Here is a 15,769-nt window from a genome sequence, read left to right as displayed (position 1 = left end):
CCTGTGCGTCTCTGGATATGAATCACATGCACTGCGCATGTGTGCAAACATACAGTGAGCTCAAGAATTATTGGCACCCTTATGAAAATTGAGAAAAAAGGCTGCGTATAATAAACAACATTGATAATGACGTGTTCTTTCTGTTCATACATACGAGAAAATGATATACTTTTATTTCAATACATTTACTCTCATGTTTCATACACTCATACACACACAACCCCCCCCCCCCCCCCCAGGCCCATGCTAGAGCCACAGACCATAAACAAACCCAGTCATCGTCCGCTCTGGGCTTTGGTATTCTGTAAGAACAGCAGCATGCGGAGGTGTGAAAGAATGAGGGTCTGATGGGGTCTAACAGTGAGCACGGGTCCAGATTCAGTTACTCCAGTACCGCTATGGCCAATCCACTCTGCTGCCTGCTGGCCCCGCCCACTCGCCCGAACCTCTCTCTCCCCGGGGCTCCTGCTGCCCCCCCTCCCACCCACCTCCACTGGCCTGGCGGCCTGCCTGGCATACCAGACCCCCTGCGCGTGAGCGTATTTTTACCCTCCGTTACTAAATTAGGAAACCGCAGAGCTCGCAGGCCAAGCCGCTGCCAGGAGGGAGGAGGGCCAGCCCCCGATTGGTCCAGAGGGGGGAAGAGGCCCGGCCCACGACTGGCCTGCTGAGGCAGTGGCGAGCTCCTGATTGGTCCCCGGAGAGGAGCAGGGCCAGCCAGCCCGCAACTGGCCCTCTGAGGGCCAGGGCCGAAAACAGCCAGAGATACACACACACTCACACTCACACACACATCCATGTACACAGAGACATACAAACACACACAAAAATAAACACACACATCCGTGCACAAAGAGACATACACACAAACACACAAACACACAAACATACATTCATCCACACAGAGAGACATACAAACACACACACAAAAATAAACACACACACACACACAAACCAGCGCGTGCACACTTTTAAAACCGTGGGTCGAGAGGAAGAGGTAATCATAAGAAGCTATAATTACCGCCCCTCCACAGAAAGGTGTGCGCTGCCCAAATGTGCCCCTGCCCTGTGAGCCAGGCTGGGCCTGGACCGGGAGGCTTTAAACTGCAGCACCCGGGGTGCTCTTTCACTCGCTCACTCGCTCACTCGCTCTCTCGCTCTCTCGCTCTCTCGCTCTCTCGCACACTCTCACACTCTCACACGACAGTAGAGGGCAGTTAGCAGATATAATGATACTTCGGTTTGGATAAGTAAGAATCAAGTGCTGTCAAAACTAATTTTGCATATATAATCAAACAAGACTACTTTATTGCAGTCATTTGATGAAGACCGCAGGCAGAGATCAGTAATTGGGGGCGTTGTCGTTATATAAATGATATAACCCCATGGAGATGCCGCCTCTGACATATTTTCGGATTTTCACAGAAGCTGAGACTTTCATTATGCTCTGAATACACTACCTGGACAGTAAGGGGGCACTAATGGGGCAGTACAGGGCAGTAAAGAGGCTGTGCACAATCTTCTGTCTCAGTAGTCCTCATGCGCATTCCTGGATGGCCACAACGTGTGCTGGTTTATGATATTACTCATCTGAGCTTAGCCTAATGAATCGATTGGAGCACTCCATTACACAGTGAACTCACATCGCTTTATTCTTGGCTCTGGAGTGGGGGCTAATCTTAAAGTGAAAACAAAAAGCAGAAAACCCTGCAACACTCCAGGACCAGGGTTGGAGACCCCAGCGGATACCGCAACCCTCCGAGAACAGGGTCAAAGGGGTCCTGCAGGCGTGACCTACCTGGTGGGAGGAACTTCAGTTGGTTGTTGGCCAATCTGAGGTGGCGCAGGGAGCGCAGCCGGCCAATCTCGGGGCAGATGACCTGCAGGGCGTTGTCACTCAGGTCCAGGGACTGTAGCTTGGCCAGGTTTCCGATGGCTGGGGGCGGATCAGTATCAATTAATCAATCAATCAATCAATCCATCCCTGTTTTCATATGACTGACTTTATAAACAAGCTGGCTTCACAGCTAACCTGGCAGCTACTGCAGTTTTCAGACCGTGCACAAGAGCAACACAATCTAACCCTAAGATTACAAATATGTGATTAGAGTGTCCTTAACCGAACATTCTAACGCTGATGTAACAGTCACTACTGGTAATTGAAAGCAAAAAAGTTCTAGAACACCAAGGAAAATTCCACAATACCTACTCCAACGGGTTAAGCAGGATATAGGTTTTAAATAAAGAAAACAGTGATGATCGAGGGGCTAAAAAGGCAGGGATGGACACTGGGGAAGCCAGACTGGTGTGTTTGTATGCGTGTGTACGGGAGGGTGAGATTACCTTCAGGAACAATGACGATGTTGTTAGAATGCAGATAGCTACAGGAGGAAGAAGAGATGGAGCGTTTTAGTGAACTTAGCTCAGCCGTCGCATTTAAAGCAGGCCTGGATCAAACACACATTTGCAATAACTCTTTACCTTTTTTGAAACTCTCCCGTAGATCCCCAAATTTCAATTAAATGCTACCAGCCAAAGTATGCAATCATACTAAATTTCTACGGGATATTGGGTGCTTTTAAAACAGTCGGTAAGTTAATTACACTGGGTTAAAGTTTCAGGGAAACTTTGACTGAGATAATCTGAAGCCTTAAAGGCCAGTTTATAGTTCGACAATATATGATCGTAGCAACCAGCGATTATCACATCTGATGGTCGGGCACAACTGCTTTTATATTATACCAGAATTATGTATGATTTGATGTCTCCACTGTCATCATTGTGCCCATTAGAGACATAGATGTCACTAAACTTTGACCCCATCGCTGGCACAATTGTCATGACAACCTTATTAAAGAAATAATCTATAATTATCTCTATAAAGCTAAGCGACATCAACGTGTCATCAACAAGCTTCTACGTCTTGAGCCTTTGTTTGCTTATGCTTTTTATTATCTAATTTATCCCGCCTATCTTTGCCCAATCATCTCTGTCATACTGCAGAGCTGGATTATATTTCAGGAACTGGGATTTAAAATGTCACACCCACACTTCACACAGGAGATGAGAATGTTAAAATATGGGCTACTAATTAAACAGTTGTTTACACATGAGAATGACAGCCTGAATAATTGTCTGCCTTTATGATGTCATAATTAACATAAGGTAGGCTAATTACACCTTTATAATGGAAGCATTTCACTATGAACAGAATGCTCTCTGTCTCTGTTGAGAGATGTCAGCAGTTTATAAATATTTTAATAAATATTTTGCAAGACACCCAGTGAAGTACTTACCTATCAACACTACAATCTTACAGAACAACACACAAAAATATAATACACCTGCACCACAAGCAAGTGTGCTTTCCTTCCGAACCCAGACAGATTTGACCGCTCTATTTCAGGAACATGCTATGTTTGATTATTTGGCGACGCCTAGTGGACAGCCGTGGAACTACATGTCACCCAGCCAATTGCCCTTCACTAACAGCATAAGGATAGAGCCAATACTCAACCAGACCCAATTGCCTCCAGCTAGTTGCTTTTAATCGCTTAAATGAAATTAAACCGTTACACAGAAGAGCACTCAGGAAGTGTACATATAAGAGACGTTTCCATGACAATGGCAGACGGAAAACACCTCAACACACAAGCTCCTCCCCCTCACCGCCCAAGGGTAGAGCTTGCATCTGCGAGGCCCATCTTCAAACAGTACACAATTACATTAGCTGAGCCCACGTCATGTGACAGACCTAAGCGGTTGCAGGTTCAAATCCCAAACGGGGCACTGCACATTTCAGCCTTGAGGTACTTCCTGTGTTTATATTAAATGCACCAGCAAAGAATCCAGCTGTCTACCATAAATCGACATGTAACCCGCACATACAAGAGTATTTTAATAAAATAATAGCAATAACTTTGATTTCTATAGCTGAACTAAAATAAAGTGACAGGAGGTACATTTTTCTTCAAGGGTCAAACTTCCCGAATGTACCCTGAAAGTACGATAATGTTCTCTTTGAGAACAAATGAGTTTTCCAAGCAAAGAAAGGGACACATTTATTATATCATGCTGGCTAGGGTACAATTTTACATCCATATAGGGTACCACCCCAGGGACAAGCATTTGCACCTTTTTAGGTGCTTTTTGCACCTTTATTTCTGAGAGTGTAAGATAAAATAATATTGCACCTCACTGCACACCTGTAATTGATAATGTGAGAGAAAATTTGTTCACAATATCGTACCGAATCCAGACCGGGGTGAAATAAAAAAATAAGTTTTGGTTTCAAATACTTTTCTGGTGCAATTGAGCCAAACAAGAGGACCAAAAGGCGGGGTTTGCATTTCATTTATTCCAACACACCAGAAAAGTTCAGTAAAGCGTAGAAAAGTATTTGAATCCAAAACAATTACATACTTGACCCAGGTCTGACAAACTCATTTTGAGCATAACGGGGGTCAGCGAAGCGCAGGAGGGCTATAAGAGCTGAAGGAGAAGTGTGGTGTCAGGGCTGAGGATTGGACTTCATCTCCTCCTCACCTCCACGTTACATACGGACCCACGGACAAACAGTGAAGGACAGAGATTCCTCTAACTAGATTTCCACTTGAGCGATGCGCGCGGTTATTAAATCATCCTGGAGGGAGGAGGAAATGATTGCAGGAGATAAATATACGACACGTATCGTCTTCCACACAGACGGCCCTTCCTCCCTCAGACCTGCACCCAATGGACCGCCTCCAATAAAACCCCTCCCACAGCGAAGGCGCTAATGGAACAAAGAGCGCTGGAACTGCAGGCGAGCCGTCGAGCGCCCGGCACTGACCCCTCCCCCTCTAGAGAAGCTCTGTGAGCAGTGTGACAGAATGAGCAGCAGTGTGTTTTATTGGGATTATTCATGAGCAGTGTAACTGAATGAGCAGCAGTGTGTTTTATTGGGATTATCCATGAGCAGTGTAACTGAATGAGCAGCAGTGTGTTTTATTGGGATTATTCATGAGCAGTGTAACTGAATGAGCAGCAGTGTGTTTTATTGGGATTATTCATGAGCAGTGTAACTGAATGAGCAGCAGTGTGTTTTATTGGGATTATCCATGAGCAGTGTAACTGAATGAGCAGCAGTGTGTTTTATTGGGATTATCCATGAGCAGTGTAACTGAATGAGCAGCAGTGTGTTTTATTGGGATTATCCATGAGCAGTGTAACTGAATGAGCAGCAGTGTGTTTTATTGGGATTATCCATGAGCAGTGTAATTGAATGAGCAGCAGTGTGTTTTATTGGGATTATCCATGAGCAGTGTAACTGAATGAGCAGCAGTGTGTTTTATTGGGATTATCCATGAGCAGTGTAACTGAATGAGCAGCAGTGTGTTTTATTGGGATTATCCATGAGCAGTGTAATTGAATGAGCAGCAGTGTGTTTTATTGGGATTATCCATGAGCAGTGTAACTGAATGAGCAGAAGTGTGTTTTATTGGGATTATTCATGAGCAGTGTAACTGAATGAGCAGCAGTGTGTTTTATTGGGATTATCCATGAGTTCTATGAGTAGTGCAACTGAATAAGCAGAAGTGTGTTTTATTGGGATTATCCATGAGTCCTATGAGTAGTGTAACTGAATGAACAGAACTGTGTTTTATTGGGATTATTAATTGATAGACTCTACACCTAAGGGTCCAGCAGATTAAAGGCTAGTTGCACCAAGATGGAAGTAGGCTGGTTTTAACATTGCGTCCAACGTAGAATGTGTGCAAAGTCAATAAAAAATAAATCTGTTGCACCAACTGGGCACAGCGTCTTGGAGTAAATTCTATGCCTACTACGGGGTAGAATATTCTATTATGTAACACACGTTGCTACATTAAAAGGAACAGCAACGACAACCTCTGAATATGGCACGTCTCCTTTATATATTGCGCAACCAGTGCGCTTGCAAACAAGAGAAAATGTAGAGACCCGACAAATCCTCTTGACAAGTATGAGGACAGTTTCAGCTGGGCTGAGCCGTTTGAATTCATCAGCAAGCTCTCAATTTGAGCGCGTCTCTGACCGAAGGAGTGAATCTTATAACGAAGCAGGAAAGTTAGCTGTATAGGTTACTAGAAGTCAACCGAGTAAAATGAAAAGCTGCTTCAGCTTTCAGTTGTCTTCCAGTTATGGAAGGTTCTGGGTTTTAATCTGTGAACTCGTTTTAGGCATATAGCAGCACTAAACTTTTATACCAATTGTGTTCTTCTGAATATTTTAGGGGACACAACTAAAGTCAATAGATCAAGCAGTAGAAGTAAGGTAGCCAAGTAACGCTCACTGCCTAGCAACATTCGCACGACATGCATCAAAGTGAACGCGCAACTGGCCCCAGGACAGTCGAACCTGGCTGTACTGGTGGACTGATGCTGTACAGTACAAAAATAATATGATTGTGATATGATATGATCATACACTCCAGTACTGACGGTGACATCGCAATCCAAAATAATGACAAAGACAATGATGATAATATCTCACACAGACAAACAAACAGAGTTTCATCACTAAATCCTAATAGAAAAAATAGAGGGAAAGAAAGTACAGAACACATGCATAATCCCAGAAGGGGGAGAGAGAGAGGGCAGACACTCCCAGTGTACTCACAGCTCAATAAGATTTGGCAGCTTCTGGGCCAGATTTTCAGGCTGTTGTGGACACAGACAGAAAAACAAGGAGAAACCATTCAACAGCAGATCCCATGTGTCGGATAATGACCTAAGATATGGTTTCACTGATTACAGTGCACATGCACAACTGTTACCTCAACCAAGCACAGCCAATCACCTCCAACGGTCCATTACTGTGCTGCATGTGTGATTCTCACTTGCTGTATTTGTTTAATTATTAACCTATAGGCCTATTCACGTATGTAGGTGAGCAGGGAAACTCAATGCATTTTTGCAGTGACAGTTATTCAGGAGGCAAGGCCCGATGTAGTCAATAGTCATATGCCTTTTCTCTGACTAAAGAAAGAAGAAAAAATTCAACTGCCACACAGCCCTTTTTGAAAACGTTTTCATTACATTTCTCTTGCAAAGCTGACCTAAATGCAATCTCCCAGCTCACAAAGATAGCAGTCATAATTTACCAAACATGGACCTAAAATATGAACGCGGGTTTCACAAGTGAATTTAAAAGTGTTTTTTTTTTTGTTTTGTTCATCCTCTAAACAGCTATCTGATGAGGCAACAGGCTGCGCGTTATACCAAGTACTGAAAAACATCTGTGGCCAATTACAGACACACTGGGGTGAACAACGGTCTTTTCACGGTTAACTGCACTTGCCAGAGAACCAGAGAACCAGAGAAGCAGTGGGTTCACTTGACGCTCACCAATGAGCATAAAGACGGAATGCATCCGTGTATGAAAGATCGCGGCTATATCTCTACACATATGTGAATCAATCAAAAAAATCTATCTTTCTAGATGGACATCTTAATTTTTTTAAATGGGCGATAATTATGTCACACATACTATTTTGTTAAAGTAACAACTTGTACTTAACGCAAAGAAGTAAAATGAGTGAGATAAAAAAGAACATAGGTCTGCTCTGCTGGATTCAGCACCTGGGTTGTATTCAGCAGACAGCACCACAATTATTAACATTATTATCATCTGCCGTTGCCTTTCCCTGAGTGACTTACATACAGTACCATTTACATATTGTTGATATGTACTTTGCAAAAGCTTTTTCATTTGATTAAGTGTAGCCTACACACGGTTCTGGTTAATAAAAAACAGCCGGAAAAACTGTCAGGGGGCGGGATTAAGTGGATTAGCGACTGGTACCAGGGTGGTTAGGGAGTTCCTCTTCATGTAGAGCCGCTCCAGAAACTGCAGGCCCTCGTCCTTCAGGAGTTCCAATGGGAAGATGTTGAGGTTTCGATAGTTCAGGAACAGATTTTTGTGTCTCTCCTGCCTGGCCGTGCATATCGCCTCCTGTAGCTCGGACGACATGGTTTCCCCTGGTCCCTCGCCGTACGGGACTATCGTCTCAGAACTCCCATCACACCATTTTCACTTTCTAAAAGTCATACATTGGTGGAAAAAAAAGATTTATCCTAAATGATGCATACGTCAGAACTATTTGTCCTTAGTCTTACATTTCTATTACTTAACTGCCTTGTTTAGGAAGTTAAGGGGCAATGTTCATAGCAGCCATATTTACAGTAACGTTAAATTAATGCATTACTTGGTTAGACTAGCGATGTGATGAAAACAGACTGACAATGAGTCAACTCAGTCGCTATTTGCACCATATTTATAGGAATGCAGTTAGGACTTGCCCAAAATCGCTTAATGCCAGTCACTCAGATTCATGCGATGTTAAATTCGTTGCAAGGTTTGACGAAAAGAGTACACTATTAAGCCTCAGATGAGCTTGCGAGCTACACTTCGTTTAGCTTGTTAACTAGCTAGCAAGTTCTCATCGCCAATATACAGACCTCCAGAGTTGATCCAGGTGAATAGGATCAATTCTGGATAAACTTAGGAAGTTAAAAAAAAACAATTCCGCATTTTGTTAACGTTAATTGTGAGTTGACACAGCGAGCTTGGTATCGAACAGCATCTAACTAGCCAGCTAGCTGATTTTTCGTGGAGGGAGCGTTATGTAAGTTACCTTACAACTACACCGTAGCAGATACCTTTGACTTGGTTGGGTGCCAAGATTAGACTGTAACGTAAGCTTAATACATGAACTGTTCCACTGAGCAACGGACTTTCTTAACGGCAGGTAGATTGCTAGCGGACCTAACACCGTTTGCAGGGAACATAGACATGACGTCTATGACAGGGAGGCGCGATGTGGTAGCAATTGCTAACTATCTTGACAGTGGTTTTAATAACCAAACCAAGACATTGACTCAACAGCCGTTAAAAATAATTATTAGCCAGCTAATATCGTGTTGTTTCACGACAGTGGAATCAATTCATGGCCACGAATGTTAGTTACCTACTGACAATCCCTAGTTAGCCAAGCTAGCTAATGACGTTTAGTTGAACTTGCTTGCTCGTTGGCCAGACAGCTAGCAACCAAGCTAGCTAACGTTAATTCGACCTCATAAGCACGTGCTCATTTATATAGTAACAATATAACGTATGTTAAATATATGAATAAATGTATCTTGAAACTCACCAGCCTTAATCACATCACTATTTACAAATATTGATCTCCTTTCGAAAGGCTTCCAGTTGTCATTCGTCCAATCGTCACCAACCCAGGACGTCATTGGACAATGCGGGCTGCGCGTCAAACTATGGCGCAGTAAAACGCGACCGTGACGGTGGTTATTGTAGTTCCTTAAAATAACTGCAACATTCTATCAACCTGACTAGATTATGAAAATAAATAAAAGTAAAAGAAATAAACGTAAAAGAAAATTATTTTTTATTTATTATGGCGGATTTTAACTTTTTTTTTTTTTTTAAGGGTGCCAATAATTCTGGGGCCCATTGTATATAATTATATTAAGTATGTTGGTTATCTAAGTGCCAAAATGATAGGACCACTTTACAATTCTGAATGACAGGTGAAGTCAGAAGCTGGGCCCTGACTTTACCTTTAATTTGGAGACCACGGACAAGGAGACAGGGTTTTGGTGATGTTTTTTTAGTGACTGATCAACACTTATTACAAGAGTTTATCATTACATGCAGCATTACATGAGTGAGTTTGACAAATAAGTTAATAATGTTACATTTTGCGATCATACATTTTTTTAACCTATTTTTTGTATTTGGCCAACCTATAGCTCGTAGTACATTTCCAGATATGCTTTTAATTCAGGCACAAAGTCCCCCTTCAAGCCTGCTGGCTGTTGTCACACTGTAGGGTGGATTGAGAAGCTGCAGAGAAGGGCAAAGATATTGCTTCTTGGTACCAGATGAAATGAAAGATATAAAAATGATGTGAATCATAAAGGAAGATATCTCTTCAGGCTCTGCAAAAGGATACATAGGGGGGGGGACTTCTTATTGGCTTAGACATTAAATCACAAAAGAAAGCAGAATGACCTCTAACACCCTTTTCCTCAGAAATTCAGCAGTGCTTAAATCAGCTGAATCCTATTAAGCCTCATGCTATTTCATAACGCTTATTGCATAAGGAAGCCAGAAGCCAATTTTAGACAACCTTCACTTCAAAATTAAGTGCTGATCACAATGTCATTCACAGTATTTGCCAGCAGTGCCTCTGTATCCATGTCACATATTCTTCTCTATTTATTTCCCTTGACTAGCAGTAACGTATCATGTTCTGTGGCGAGAGGCTTAGTGTCTTGACTTGCATATTCTTTTCCTATGCCAAATCTAAGATTAACAGCACGTCTGCTGTGTCAGACTTGACATTAATGTTATGCTGTCCTGACATCTGGGTGTTGATCCCCAGCTTCAACTGCAACACAGTAACTACTGTACCAAAAGTAGATCCTCAGGGTGTGTCGCACTATTTACTATTACCACAAGAGGGAGCTCTTGTACAGATCATTTGCGAAATGTAACCAAGATCTACAGGAGTGAAGTCTACAGTGACACTTTACACTGTCTGTACATGTGTGTCACAAATACAGTGCAGGTGGATAACTGAAATGTGATACCTTGGTAAGAAATAAAAATTACCATTTGAAAACAGTCCAAGCGTTCCGGAATATGATTTACCGTAGTTTACGTCAGTTGCTTTTTTTGGACTCTTCCTTGGGAGTGCTGGGCATTGCCTGCGGATGTCTGGCACGCACAGACAGAGGTCAGTGTGTTCTCGTATGTCTGCTCTGGAGAGTGCTTGGCAGTGCAGCACTGGCAGTGGTGTGCTGTGGCTGCAGTGTGGAGCTGCAGAAAGGTGGGTGGGGCAGGTATGGGTTTCAGCAGACAGGCGTCAGCAAGAAGAATCAATATGTTATTCACAGTTTTCACTTTGCTCTTCACGATAATTATGCTGACTCATCAAGCAAAAAAGAACACAAGTTAACAAAATGTTTTATTATTTCATTATGGTAACCAGACCAGGGTAAAATCTGTAGATGTTTTGCATTCAAATACTTTCCCTGCTCAGTTGATCTTGGCTGGTACAACTGAGCCAACCAAGAGGATCAGAAGGCAGGGTTTGCACTTTTTGAGAGCATTTCATAGGTTCCAATACACCAGACAAGCACAATAAAGTGTAGAAACATATTTGAATATTAGTGGCAATTATTGAAAAACAATTTGATATCCAATCAACTCCCGCACAGGAACTTGCATGCCAAATGCAAAAGAGCAAGTGCCTAAAATTTAAAATTAGCTTTGCTATGTTGCTCAATATTACCATGTCAGACCTAATAATATTATCATATCAGACCTAATATACCATGTCAGACCTAGAAAAAAACTGCCTAGAGACAACCAACAATTATGTTGGTTGTCTCTATGCAGTGTTTTTTCTCCAAAATACGCTACCACTGGATTATCAAAGGAAATATTAGGAATATATTTAGAGAGTATTTGGAGTGTGAAAATGAACTTTTGTGACTACCTGTCAGCAAACAGCTCCAAAATGAAGGATAGCACTTTAAGGTGAAAACAAAAACCAACAGATCACTTGCACCCAACAGTACCAAGGAACCATACCTTATAAATAGTACCCTTTTGCCGTATACTAGTAAAATCAGTAGTGTTGAACACATTGAGAGATTATGACTTCCTTGGGTGATTTGGCCTGAAAAAAATGTCCTCACAGAAAACACACACAGTGGGAGTGCCTGAAAGCCTAACTGGTCAGTCAAGCATTCATAAGTGTTTATGTCTACAACTGCAAATAGGCATATGGTCAACATTGATGAATCAAGTAACATCATCATGACATAAGTGAAATTACATAAGGTGTCACGTTATTGTCACTTGGTGCATCAATGTTGACATAACACACCAATAGCTTATTTGAGGTTATTGATATAAGCTCAAATGAATGCTTATGTAGAGCATGAATATGTCGTGAAGTTATTATGAAGGAGTTATATAGCTTTTGATTAGCCTCAGAGTGTGTATGGATGGTGTTTCATTGAACAAAATTGTTTGAAATACAAATACTCCCCCACTAGTCATGCACCCTGTCAACTCTGTAGTTCTCAGTACAGCACTGAGAGATGCAAATAGAAAGTAGCAATGTAAATGTATTTAAAAATAGATGAACATGGCTGTTCCGGAGCTCTTTCTAAAAAAACTGCTTCTATGTGAGCAGACTTATTTTGAGTCCATCGGTACCCTTCAAAACTGGTGTCAATATACTGTTAGCATGCTGGAAGTGAATATATCTAAAACTGAATTTTAACATGAAAGTGTGAGTGCTACTGCCAAACAGTGCCCTTTCATAGCCAGGCTGTAGAGGTTTTAGTGAGTTCAAAAGCTATATTTTGTGGAGAACACATACAGTTCTTTTAAATAACAGGGTTTAACCCAAAACATTCCGTTCAGAGTCAGCCACAATGTTTGAGTTGGCTTACAAAAGCCTTCATTTAAAAAAGCCTTGTGCCATTCAATTTAACAGTATAAATTGAACAGGCACATTATCTGATGGGCAGTATTAGAAACCTGTGTCTTCAGTAAAAGCAAACTGTCTAGATTAGTGTGAGAATGACCAGTCTGCTGATTTCTTCAATAACAGAAAGGCAGTGAGTAACACTGTTGATCCTGTCCACCACTGTACCTTCAGTATGAAATGCTCCCTTCAGAGATCTAGGGCTAGCAAAACATTTCGAAAAAACCCTTTATCCCTTTTAAAATGCAACTTCTTTACTCAAAGTAATGACTGTACTTAAATTCACTTTCCATTTAATTAAGTTCTGCTGCTACAACACTGAAGTAGTTTTATATAGTTTTATAAGTGAATTTGTGTATTTACATGTGAATTTGTGTACTTACATCTGTATGTGTGTATCCAGTGTTTGCATCATGTAAAGCCAAAGGCAAACTGCCACAGTCAGCAATAAAGCTCTTCCAAATGAAAAACTCATGAAATGTTATCTTATAATACTGTGTGCGATAAGCTATTTCAGCATTGATTCAGGGGTCTGCTGAGTGAACACATAGAGAAAGTGAAAACTTCAAATATTATCTGTATGACTCTAACCTCTTACATGTATTATTATTATTATTATTATTATTATTATTATTATTACATCACACATTAACTTTGACTTTAATAATGGACATACAGTGCACAGGTCTGAAAATGTTTCATACATGAACTGCAGTTTTGTTAATTAGATAAACTGTTAACTGTAGATTTTTTTCCTTCGTTATTCCACGGTGTAGCCTAATAAAGTATGTAATTAGTCCGTCCTTCATTAGTCACCTGTTTTAACAGTGAAATATGCGGTGAAGATGGGCGACTACTATTTTCGGCTTCTCCATCTTTCAAAGGGAAATAATTGCAACTGTTTTAGATTTTGTCCAATTACCTGTGACTCGTGAGCTGAGAAAAACGCCACAAATGAATGAATGAATGAATTAACTAATAAATAAATAAATATACAATGACAATAATGTTTACGCAGATCGACTGGCACGCCGGCATTTTGTTTACCTCGTTTCAGAAAATTTCGAAAAATGTGCAAGCGGGCAGGCGGCTGTGAAAGCTCGCTAAGTCCGAGCCTTTTGTTACGGAGTGACTACTGTAACTTGGCCTGGTTCCACGGCGACTAGCCCGCACTGCCAACAGTAACGCAGTGTTTTCCCAGCTGTGAGCGCTCATACACGACCTGGAGAACAATGAATGAAGGACAATGCCGTCCCGTTTCCAGCATCCAGATGAAGTCTTTCCTTTTAACTGGCGGAGGGCGTGGCATCGACATAGCTGCTGCTTTCTTTCCATCTGGGGGCAGTCTCGGTCGGATATGGCATCATGTCAGGCAGCAGAGCAAACAAATATACTTTTATTACAGTTGGTTTACTTGCACTCAATTAATTTAAATCAGTGTAAAACTGGCTAAGTTACATGACTGGGACCTAGAAGGTTGGTGGCTAAAGCCCTGCTGTAACCACAGCTATTGGGCCCTTGACAAGGCCCTTGTCCCCTGCTTAGTCTAATCAACTGTAACTATGGTTTGCATAAAAGCATCAGCTAAATAACAAATTATATTTACTGTGTATATATAACAGCAGAAGACAATAGCTATGGCTTATGTGCCAAAAGGAAGCATGCAACATGTTTCGATATAACGCCTTCCGGCAGTACTTTCACATATATTCTCTAATACAGTAAGACCATTCAGGCCTCCACATGGCATGTCTTAGTTTATCATTGAATGGGACTACAGGCACATTATCAACAGGCAATCAACAGACAAAAATACTCAAACAAGTGCATTGATTTTTTTTGGTCTAACTCAATAGCAGGTCATGAAAGGGAGAAGAATTGTTAGACCCAAAATGGCTCTATTTGGTTTTATTACTGAAGATTCTGCCCTTCTGCCAGGTGTCAGAGTGCCAGTGCTCCTGCTGTGTGTGTTTATGACAAGTCCTCTGGTTGAGACATTTAAGGTCCGAGAAGCAGCATTTCCTGACTAAATAGGATAAATAAGGACAGAGCAGAAGTAGGAGGAGGAGATAAAGGCGTATGAATGTGAAAGTGTAGCTGTTCTTCCTCAGCCTCCCAGTGTCAGCGTGCATTGAAGGCTGCACTCTGTCACAAAGGGACTACTGTCGTGCACAGAGTCCTGCACGGATTCCTAAAGCATGCCATAGTGGAACAAGCTGGGGAAGTCCAGCATCACATTGGAAACCGTACAACAGCAGAGGTGTGTGTTATTTATGTAGCGAGAGGCCAAGGCACTATTACGCAACTCCAGACGCAATGTTCATTTAGCTTCAGAACACATAAAAACAAGCCAGCACACATCGTTACGTTTGCCATTTTATCATTTATGTCCATTGCAAGCCAGCTGAGAAACAGTGCGGTGTTATATTTTTGTGTTGCTGCAATATGACTAAACTATGGGAAGGTTTATGTCATTGGACGTCTGGGAGCAATTATTCAGTGGGGGCGGTCACAGCTGTATGGCAGTTAATGCACAAAATCTCTCTAAATTAATTATTAATGTGGCCTCCTCCAAACTGTTCAATAATTATCTTGTTCAGCTTTACTTCCCTTCCTCTACCCTGACAGGTTTCTGAAGGAGGGAGGGTGGCAGCATTGGGGGTCAACTTTGATCCTGTGATTTTATTATTGTGTATTTGTATTTAGCTTTTTTTTTTTTTTTAATGAACCCTGGGACTGCAGATGGGAATTGGATAGGAGCTAAAATCTGCTGCAAAGCATCTGCTCTCATTAATTAAGACTAATGTCTTTTGTACATGCTCTCTGACATATAAACTATACACTGTTGTGAGTGTGTGTAAGAGACAGCGAGAGGAGAGAGAGAGCGAGAGGAGAGACAGATAGGGAAAGAGAGAGAAATGGCAGCTCTCCTGTGCTTTTCACAAGCTTGCCGTATAAGGAGGGCTCTCGGGAGACCAGCACAGGGCAGGAATCTGTGATGTGCAGCTGAGGGAGGTGTGTGTGTGTGTGTGTGTGTGTGTGTGTGTTTGTGTGTGTGTGTGTGTGTGTGTGTGTGTGAGAGTGTGTGAGTGTGCAGGAGGCGTCTCAGGGGGAGGAGCCAGGCCTTTCCATCGCGTCAGATGAGGAGTTTGTTTTGGACAATCAAGCCCCTGCAGAAGGGAAAACGCCCAAACAGGCCACTTCCACCACGGACCTCAATGGCCA

The 15,769-nt window shown here is 42.0% G+C and overlaps 1 protein-coding gene across 2 annotated transcripts in view; it reads right to left on the bottom strand.

Annotated features, from left to right (window-relative positions):
- The window catches only part of lrrc28 (leucine rich repeat containing 28), a 33,097-nt gene extending 23,789 nt beyond the window's left edge, over positions 1-9,308 (bottom strand). Inside the window, exons 1-5 of one of the 2 annotated variants that reach the window (XM_061246951.1) lie at positions 9,173-9,308; positions 7,825-8,059; positions 6,640-6,680; positions 2,344-2,381; positions 1,799-1,936 (exon numbers count right to left, since the gene is read on the bottom strand). In XM_061246951.1, the coding sequence (XP_061102935.1) occupies positions 1,799-1,936; positions 2,344-2,381; positions 6,640-6,680; positions 7,825-7,992 (385 nt within the window). In that variant the 5' untranslated portion in view covers positions 7,993-8,059; positions 9,173-9,308. Of the gene's footprint in view, positions 1-1,798; positions 1,937-2,343; positions 2,382-6,639; positions 6,681-7,824; positions 8,060-8,656; positions 8,817-9,172 lie in introns of those variants that run through there. The other variant, XM_061246952.1, reaches the window with a different exon arrangement.
- Between the last annotated feature and the right edge of the window lie 6,461 nt (positions 9,309-15,769).

Source organism: Conger conger, chromosome 6 (genome assembly GCF_963514075.1).
Source record: "Conger conger chromosome 6, fConCon1.1, whole genome shotgun sequence".
Taxonomy (NCBI): Eukaryota; Metazoa; Chordata; class Actinopteri; order Anguilliformes; family Congridae; genus Conger; species Conger conger.
The sequence above is the reverse complement of the archived record's forward strand: the minus strand, read 5'-3'. Positions and strand labels throughout refer to the sequence as shown.